The sequence below is a fragment of the Triplophysa dalaica genome, chromosome 11 (genome assembly GCF_015846415.1).
Source record: "Triplophysa dalaica isolate WHDGS20190420 chromosome 11, ASM1584641v1, whole genome shotgun sequence".
NCBI classification, from domain to species: Eukaryota; Metazoa; Chordata; class Actinopteri; order Cypriniformes; family Nemacheilidae; genus Triplophysa; species Triplophysa dalaica.
This window is the reverse complement of record NC_079552.1, coordinates 23,258,962-23,269,175: the sequence shown is the minus strand read 5'-3', so window position 1 is coordinate 23,269,175 and position 10,214 is coordinate 23,258,962. Positions and strand designations below refer to the sequence as shown.

General features: G+C 37.5%; 1 protein-coding gene across 1 annotated transcript; it reads left to right on the top strand.

Moving 5' to 3' along the window:
* The first annotated feature begins 762 nt into the window (after positions 1-762).
* LOC130432164 (uncharacterized) lies at positions 763-2,551 on the top strand. Its single transcript, XM_056761434.1, has 4 exons — positions 763-1,065; positions 1,179-1,337; positions 1,481-1,576; positions 2,077-2,551. The coding sequence occupies exons 1-4, from the start codon at positions 1,039-1,041 to the stop codon at positions 2,398-2,400; spliced, it is 606 nt and encodes a 201-aa protein (XP_056617412.1). The 5' UTR covers positions 763-1,038; the 3' UTR covers positions 2,401-2,551.
* Positions 2,552-10,214: the final 7,663 nt, after the last annotated feature.

Here is a 10,214-nt window from a genome sequence, read left to right as displayed (position 1 = left end):
CACGCCATTGAAAGGACTGGATTTCGCCTATCCATCCATCCATCCATTTTCTACCGCTTATCCGAACTACCTCTGGTCACGGGGAGTCTGTGCCTATCTCAGGAGTCATCGGGCATCAAGGCAGGATACACCCTGGATGGAGTGCCAACCCATCGCAGGGCACACACACTCACTCATTTACTCACGCACTCACACCCTACGGACAATTTTTTCCAGAGATGCCAATCAACCTACCATGCATGTCTTTGGACCAGGGGAGGAAACCGGAGTACCTGGAGGAAACCCCCGAGGCACGGGGAGAACATGCAAACTCCACACACACAAGTCGGAAGCGGGAATCGAACCCCCAACCTTGGAGGTGTGAGGCGAACGTGCTAACCACTAAGCCACCGTTTTATGTGATTACGAACACCGTGTCTACGCCTGATGCGCTGCGAGAAGAAACAATAGAACACATTATCATTTTAAATGTTGTCCACACCGGACGTGGCGTCCTGCGTAGACACTGTGTAAAATGTTATTTTTTTATTCATCTCGCTTTTGAAAAACCTACAAAGACATAACAAATATTAATGAATGTTAAAAAACTGAAACTGATTTTTGTCTTTTGAGACTACATATATATTTGTGTGTGTGTTTAAACATTTAATGTGCAGTGTTACATTTTATTTGATCAATTACTTGAAAATGCTTTTTAAATTATCACAGCTGGACTATGAACATCAAATACAAGGTTGGCAACAACCGCCAGAAACTACGATGTGTAGGTTGCTCTGAAGTTGCAGTAAACCAGAATAGAGAAACTGGGGATACTAGACGGCTTAACAAAGCAAAGAGATGTGAGGTAAACTTTCTCCCAGACAACCCACTTGGACAGACTGATTCCTCCCTTCAAAAAGGAAAGGAAGCATTACAGGAGGATTTGAAGAAGAAACGTCTCAACATGGCATTTGATGACTCGAAAATGGAATTGACATTCTCGTTGTGAAGAAAGGAGATAGTTGACGAAGAACCTCTTGTAACATATATCCTAAAACAATGGCCAGCATTTTTTGGGAAGATCAAGTAAGTTTTAAATATTAATTTGTGTTTTATTTTCTTTGTAAGAGGAGTGGACTTACTGTACACTTACTGTACACTTACTGTATTCTTATTGTTAATATTTTTTTTTTTTTTAGATATGTGCTGAGTTTAACAGAATCACACAAATAAACCTGAAGAGTGCATTTTTCTCTTGTCTGGATGAATATATACCACGGATGATCAAGTTGTATAGGGTACGCGGTGGAGCACATGAAAATGATATGAAGACTCTCCTGGACCAACTTGATAATCAGGTAATTTAGAGTGTGTTCCTAAATCTGTCATTAGGGACAACCTTTTATGATTTGTTTGTGTGTAACTTAGGTATTTGAGAATCAACTTAAACACAGTTTTAAGTATATCATTTTTTCCATATTTGTCTTTCTTTGTCTCGCAGACCTCCGATGTTTTTGCTCACAGAAAGGCTACAGCTCTCAAAGGTCTACCTTTATTTATAAGGGATAAGGCTAAACATTTCCTGAAGACTTGCCTGGTAAGATAATTTTTCAGCACATACATTAATACTTCAAATCTATCTCCAGATCAGGGGGTAACAGCTTTGTCTTGAATCCAAAACTGCCATGACATAGGAGACTAAGTTATGGTATAAAGTAGTTTATACAATTGAAATTTTCAGTGTTTGGATTTCTGATTTCATCTGAAGCACAATACAAAGTGTTATTCTTAAGAAAGATAATAGTCAATTACTGCTGTACAACACTGCCCTTGAGATGGAGACATTCATCTGATCTTAAACCTTTGGGGAAAAAATACAGCAAAAACACACTCATAAGATTTAGCAGTAATGTAGGAGAAACCAAAAGGCAAGTGATATTAATATCAAAAAACACACCAGGAAATAAGTACAGATAATACAAGCAACAAATTAAATGATTTGCTTACCCTTGTGTTTTTTGCTCTTACTGTCTGAATGCAGTTACATAATTCAAAAAATACGTTTTTGCCCTTGTTTTATGCTGCTTTATACTGCAGGACACAGAGCCGGAAGAATATCATACAAAAGGGATGAAGATGGGGATCATAACCATCGTTGAAGATGACCTTGCGACCATCCACTCAAACCCAAATGTAAGGTGCCTGTCTCTGGTTCTAGAGGACCATATCGTTCTGGATAATGTGCAAGACCTTCCCACTGCTATGGCTCTTCTCTTTGGCTTGATTTATGCCTTGAACATGAACTATCCTAAAGAACTCAAGTACAACTTTGAAATTATTCAAAAGGTGTTTATTGGTCTTGACCCCCAGTGCTCAGCAAGAGTCCCCTCCTTCAAAAACAAACTTTTAATGTCTAAATAGCTGGATACGTTAAGCAAGATAAGGGCAAGAACCATGCTCTTCCTGTATTCTTTTCAGTTTTATGTTATGTATTTTAAATGCTGTACTTACAGTAGTGAAACTGGATTACTCAAACACATTGCAATTTGTAGAATTCTGAAGTCTTCATTGATACAGCACTTTAAAACTGTTGCCCTTGCAATTTGTTACTCCAGCACTTTAAAAAGATGTTGTGCTGTAATGTCACTTTAAATGCATGCCAAGAAAGTGTTATTTTGCCACTTAAGGGTCCTCGGTGTGACCACTTGTTAATAAATATTTTCTGTAATGATGGGATAGTCTTTTGTATTGTTTTTTAAGCATGGTTTACAGCATTTACAGTATGGCTGAGAAATTTGGATGCAAGATCATTCAAAGATAAATTAAAAGATAAAAAAAGCTTAATCAACTTAAAAAAACAAGGCAACCAGCTGCAAAGCTATTTTGAGTTGACTGAACTTCATTCTCATGCAGTTGTGGTTTTTTTAAGTTCGCTCAACTCACCTATCACCTTCACTGAACTTTCAAAAATGATTTAGCATAACTTCAACCACCGTAGTTGAGTAAACTCAAAAATGCTTTGCAGCTGGTTTCTTTATTTTTTTAAGTTGACTCAACTTTTTATTTTTTACAGTGTACTAACAGCCCATCGCTCACTGACAAAAAGTCTTTCCATTTGTAGAAGCCTTTTATGCTGTCTGGTACTCTTTTAGCGTAATCTGGCCATCCTTCCTTTACAAATTTCTCCACTATTTGTAGGTTTCCTCTTTTATTTCCTTTAACTTCTGCTGTGACACTGGAATACTCCTGATGATTGCATTCACGTGACAACTTACATCTGCTGAAATGAAGTCTTCTGTGGTGCTTAATGGACTGCGTGACAAAGCATCCGCTACTACCATACCTTTTCCTGGCATGTACTCTGCTTTAGCATTAAAACGCATGAGTCTCATCACCGGTACAATATCTAGATGTTTGCTGTTGATCAAGGGTATTAGTGGCTTATGATCCCTGATCAATCTGAAAGTGTCCAAGCCCACTAAGTACTTCCGGAACTTCTCGAATGCCCATACACCTGCTAGGCATTCCTTCTCTATTTGAGTGTACCTGGTTTCCGAGTCTGACAGTCTCCTCGAAGATTATGCGACTGGTTTCCAGCTGCTGTCATGCATTTGCAGTAAAACACTGGTAATTCCATAGCTGCTGGCGTCTGCTGATACCACTGTTTCTTTATCTCGGTTGTACTGCGCAGATACTGGAGACATGACGAGTGCTTTTTTATTTTGTTTGCTGAATGGGCTTTTCTGTGGGTGATCCCATATCCACACACTTCCTTTCTTTGTTGGTAGGGTCATCAGCGACCCCTTTGTGCCCTTGATCCGATCCTCGGCGAAGCAAGCACAGCAGCAGGCTCCACACAACTTACAACCCAGAAGTACTAGCGAACGCCCAATCACTGAATGGATGGAAGGAGTGTTGTGGATGTCAGACATATATGTATGAACGTGACAGACTTATTCACATTATTGCTTATTTATTATCTATTAGGCCAGCTATTCAAGAATGAAAACTTTTAAACGACGGGTTTGAAAATGTATGTTTTTTGAATAATTAAAAAGGGTGGGAACATTTTCATGAAAAATAATGTTATATGGCGATCAAATTTACATGAGAAATTCAGAGGATTCAGATGAAGAAATAATTTTGTTTCTACGCAGTAAAATTGAAAAGATATAGTAACATAGGAGGCTGTCCTCTATCTGTGTGCCAAACATCATAACTTTCCTATGTACAGTTCTATGGGCTGCCATAGACACAATGGAATAAATATAACTGCAAGCAGCAATTACGGTCTCAAGCCCAACCACGTCTGTCAGAGTAATATCACAACCTTTCATTGCCTTGCCTCTGTGTGTTCAGTTCGTGTGGATGGCGCAACAGTATTTGCCTCAGTCCCCTTTCTGAGCTCCAGCCTCCTCCTGCCCATCTCTGGTCAACCAGTCACTGCCACCTCCAGTGGTCTTAGTGGCCGAGCACTCAGCCATTATCCCCTTTTCCCGTAGACTTTGTGACGTCTCCGCTTCAGCGGTTTATTACCCCTTTGACCTTCCACATTGTTTATGTTTGCAAAGGGAGTCTATTAAAATCTAGTATTACCCTTCATCTGACTCTGAATCGTTCATTACATCAACACTATTCACAGGACCCTCTTACAGAAACTGAAAATGTCTACTCAATAAAATATTTTTAAGCTTTACATTAACTAGAAAATCTTTATTCATCATAAAATGGCCAAATACTAGGGGTGTTAAGCCCTTATATTAAGTATAGTTGCCTTTTTACGCAGCAAACAGTATGCGTGACACAAATTTGTATGTTCACTAGGGTGCTTGTTTGAATGTGTGGGGGAGTGGTTAGTGCTCTTGACTGGCGTTCCATAGATTTTTTTTATTTTGAGCTTTGAATAGGCTATATGTCTTACAACTGCTTGAGCCTGGTTTTGTAAACTTTAGGCTCTTCATTGTAAATGAAATTTGGCAGTGAAATTGAAGATAATAAATAATAAAAGATATCCAACACATTGTTACCGTGTCCTTTAGTCATGCATTGTAGGAAATACTTTACTTTATGCTGGATCTTTACAAATGCCCTGAAGCCCACATTCTCCAACACTGAAAATGGCTGTAATTGTTTGATCATTTCCACTCAAGCCTCTTTAATGTCCTCTGCACTTGCTTAAATTAAAATGAATAATAAATGTTTATTTGAAGTGTTAATATTTTGATGTTGTATAGCTTTGTATAGGATTTTAGGGGTTTTGTGGTATTTAACGGGCATTAAGCTGTAGAGAACCACTCATAATTGTATAAATGATGTTCAGTTTACTGCAAATAATGCTTGATTTGCTTCACAAGACGTTAATATGCCACCAGGACCTGTGGGGATCACGATTGTGTTGGATATATGGGATTTTAGAAGTATACCTGGAACCCATTTACATTCATTATATGAAGCACAGAGGGCTGAAAAAATGTTGGAAGGCCTAAACAGCAAAATTTGTATTATAGGGTGAACAATCGTTTTAATGCTGCCTTCAAGTGCTCTAGGAATTAAGTTAAAAAAAGGAACATGAAGGCCTTCTGATTTCACGTTTTCCCCTTGGAAATAAAGTTCCGGTGATGGGCAGGCCTTTAAAAGCAGCAAAGAAGTCTTTGTATGTTTTCCACCTATTGCACTTGTCTCATGAATTAAACAATCCTGCTTTGATTAAATTATTACATTTTAGTGACGAGGATTAAATGATGACCGAATTCAATGTAGATTACTGTCAGAAGCAGATATAGCATTTGAGAGGGCATTAAGAATCGCTTAAGCCATGGATACAGCAAATAAGCATGTGAAAGATTTGAAAGCCCAACACTTTAAAATGTCTGTGCCTATGAGAATGAATAAAGTATCAGTAACACAAGAAGGAAGCCATACTAGAACATGCAGCAGATGTGGAAGCATACAACATTTAGCTAATGAATGTAAGTTTGCTTTTGAGAAATGTCAAAAGTGGGAGGAGTTGATCTCTACGACGCCCTTGTTGGGCATTACCAAGTGCCTAGAAAGACCAGGAAGTGGTACCGCTCACTTTTCTTCCACTTTGTTGACATTGCAGTGGTAAATGTGTTCATTCTGCACCAGCAGTTTGCTGCGGCTCATAACCATGAGCAAAGTCACAGCGAGAATGCCGTGAAGCTTTGGTTTTGGAGCTTGCAGACTGGATGCCTCAAAGTGAGCCTGCTCCTCCTGCCAACTCAAATGACAGGCCATGTCAGCCACAGGCCAAACCACATCACAGATAAAAGTGATGACTCCAGGCGAAGATGCCAATTGTGCCATCAGAAAACAATTGTGTTCTGCCAGGGATGTGCAGCCTACTTTTGTTTCCAAGCAAAACCAGACTGCTTCAATAACTGGCATGATGTTAATAATTTGTGTTCAGATGTTGTGAAGATTTGTATAGTTGAAAGTACTTGAAATTATAAAAAATAGTTTGAGATTTAGTTTATATTTAGTTTTTATATTTTTGTTTTCATTCATGTTTTAATTACAATTTGCATCAAAAAGTGAAAATATTTATATAAAGTTTGGAAAAAGTTTGGAAAAATGTGTGTGTGGTGTCTTTTTTTATTATTGAACAATTTAAATGTACAAAACTGCAATGTATACAGAACAAACAGCACTTTGTTGACATAAATAATAAATAAATCCAGGAAGAAATACAAATTGAGTAAACAAAAAACATAAATAATTTAAACTAATAATTAGAGAAAAAAAATTAGATAGTTCAAACAGGGGTTTCAGGGAAAAACTTTTCATAATGATTCAGTAACGTACTACTTTCTTCGTTCTTCAACAAAAACAGCGAGCTGAGAATGAGAAAAGGCGCAAATTTAGGTATTGATTTAGCAAATTTTTGATTGTGAATAAAGAATTTTCCATATAGAATAACAAAGTTCATAATGTGTTCAAGAGCAATATGTTTTGGGTTAACATAGTAACAAATAACATCTTTAAGGGTAAGACAGTAGACAGTGTTAGCAGCACAAAACAAATAAGATTCAATATCACTCAAAAATGTTATCACAAGATATATCAAAATAAAAAAACAGATTTGAAATTGTTTCTGTATTAAGATTACAAAAGGTACAGGAATCATCAACATCTATAAACTTTATGCATCATTTTGACATGTACTTCTTTAGCCGGTCTGTGGTGTCAGATGTCTGTCAAGCAACCTAGTGACCTTTGGGAATCATCCTACAGCTAGATTGGCCATTTGTATATTTCACCTAAAATACTTACAGAAACCAGATAACAGCAGATATCAAGCTGAAATTTTGAAGACTACCTGTTTAGACCTATGACTTTTACCTTTTATCCTTTTTAGGCCATTTTTTAAATGTATTAATATTACAGCACATTTTCACAACAATACATTTAAAATCCAATACCTTTCAGACACATTATTATAATTTTATTTTTTAACTTCTACAATAATCCTCCAAGTGTGTTTTTTCAAAAGAGACCAACCTTATGTCTTATGTCTCCAAAGCATTCAATAGTTACAGCTGTTTAAGTTTGCATAGTGCATTTTTTGTCTATTCTCAAAATATGGGCCGACCTAAACTATATTCACTCATCCGATTCTCATGTTGCTTAGAGTCTCACGCCGGCCGTTTATATGCAGATCTCACGGTCACAAACTCGCCAGTCTTGGTCATTGCCAGAGGTAAGAGACTAGTAACATTTAGGGGGCTGCCCCCTACAACTCACTGCTAAACCTTTTTTGTCAGCCTAGATTATTTACACCTAATCACAAGCAACAATTATTTTCAGACAGACTGCTTTTTTTTCATCACAGCGATAGAAAGACCAATCTTACCTTCTCTAATGGCAGCTTTCTATAATCATACCACGGTTTCCCATGTATACTTAACTGGAATAAAATTACTTTAATCAGAGATCTCTAAAACTCTCAGCAGGTGTGTCTTTGTCACCTAGACAGGATTCTAGTCCGTTACTAACCAGAGCGGGGATTTGCGGTAACAAGGATGTAACATGATACAATATAATTCTTATACTGAATACATAATATAAGAATGTGTTTTCAGAATACTGCGGAACAATTTCAAACATGACAATTTATTAGTCAGGTAAATGTTGGCAATAACAATTCAATTCAGAGAATACGAAAATATAACATCAAATCCTCAAACATTAGTCTAAGACCTGACAGTAGAAAAAGATGCGATCGGAAAAACACAGTGCTGTGTGTCTGAAGGCACCACGAGGTTCATCATAGTAAGAATTCCCCAGAACATTTTGCCAGCTTCCCTTAAATACTCAGACCAAAATACCCTTTCTCCACACAACAACTATTTACACGGTAAAGGACTCCGTCCTGGATCTGATCAGGCCACAAATGGGCATTTGCATGAAGACACAACCTCAACAGTGAGCAGAATATCTTAAAGCCTCAAACCTATGTTATGTTCTGCTCTACTGCTGTGGATATGAGACCATTGTACCAATCGCATATAGACATTTCAAATGATACCGAATATGCAATTGAAGATTCTTTGATCATATAAGATATGGTATTTGTCATATCCAGTTCATATGTGAGCTTTTAATTGCTCTGAGTTCAGTCTGAGAGAAAGAGGAGAGGGGGAGAAGAGAACAGATGTAAAGGTGTGAGTTGGTAATCATCATTCATTGTTATATGCTGTCTGAGGTGGAGATGCAAACCCTGTGGGGAGTTCAATGTATTGGATGAAGTTCTGTGTATCCTGGGATGTGGTGCCCTTTTGGTTAGGATACCTTGCCACCAGCCTTACATATATATATTAAATACTGTATAAATTTAGAATTAGGATTATTAAAACGTCTCCAAATATCACTGGATGAATATACACATCTTGCAATTTCCAACAGTAAATGGATGTTAATAGTGAAGTACTTTAACTCCTAGAGAATGCATATCATTTCTCTTGTCCACTTACTATGCAATATTTGATGCATTAGGTCAAAGATATTTGTGGCCTAATGGTTAGAGAGCCAGATTTAAAACTCAAAGGTTGCATGTTCGATTCCCAAGCTGGCAGGTTTCCAAGGCTTTATTAGGTGACCCCCAATGGGTTCACCTATGGCATACTGTTCACATATTCAAATTCTTATTATCATTTTATACATGTTTACATAAAAAATATATAAAAAATTTGACTTAAGATTTTCATACTGACTGTATTACTTAAAAATGTCTTTCTGATCCTCCCTAATGATCTACCCTAACCCTATCCCTAGCCTCCTACAGTTTAGTATTGAAAGGCCTTTCTCCATATTACAATGAGCATTTCAGGATAGGCTATTTGTATTTAAAATATTTATATACTTAATTAATTTATAGCGTTTATAGTTTTATAGTTATTAACTTAATTTAATTGATGATTTTTATCCCATACTATATACACTGATGCAGATTTAAGTCTTCTGTGAAAAAAACACTGATTTATAACATTGTTTTACAGTCGAAAAGCTTCCCAGCCGTTTCCATGGTGACTCGTGAAATCTGTGATCCATTGACAATGTCCTCATGTTGTTTCTTTAAGCGTTAACTCTGGGTATCTCTCTGGAGGTTGATCATACTTACTCTTCTCAGGTGTTTTAGAACAGACATACCAAGTAAGCAAAGTTGGGGTTAATCAACCGAGAGTTCAGGGTTTAGCTGACAGTAAGTTAACCCTGCTTTCTGGAATACACCCCTGATCCTCATTTGTTCCATTATTGTTATTTTGGCTTTTAGCTGTAGCTAAATCCTTTTAGCCACAACCGGTGTCGCCCCGACGGTGTGACCCTGGTGTTGGACTGACTGCCACCACTGCGACCGTGCGACGGTGAATGGCGTAATTTCCCGATACAAACACAACCCATACATAAGCCCACCCCCACAATTGATTGACAGGTTTCGGTACAAGTCAGAGGAAACGCAAATGCAAAGGGTATGCAATTTCAATTAAGTTATGACAGACTTACTACGCGACGCAAGAGGAAGTGAAATAGCAAATGGGGAATACCTATTTTGACTTAAATATCGCAGCGACGTAACTAGTAAGACTTAAGTAAATAGACTTTTCTTTTCCTTTTGAAACTTGGCGGACATTGTACGAAATCCAGTTTGCAATTCCTTTTTAATTAAGTCCACAAAATCACTCCATACTCCCAGAGACTTCTCTCTCTAACGCATA

What these genes read in the sequence shown, in the direction of transcription:
- LOC130432164 (XM_056761434.1), top strand. Translation starts at nt 1,039, where the DNA reads ATGGCCAGCATTTTTTGGGAAGATCAA. An exon ending in GCATTTTTTGGGAAGATCAA is followed by an intron (nt 1,066 to 1,178) that starts GTAAGTTTTAAA and finishes TTTTTTTTTTAG; the next exon opens with ATATGTGCTGAGTTTAACAG. An exon ending in ATTTCCTGAAGACTTGCCTG is followed by an intron (nt 1,577 to 2,076) that starts GTAAGATAATTT and finishes TTTATACTGCAG; the next exon opens with GACACAGAGCCGGAAGAATA.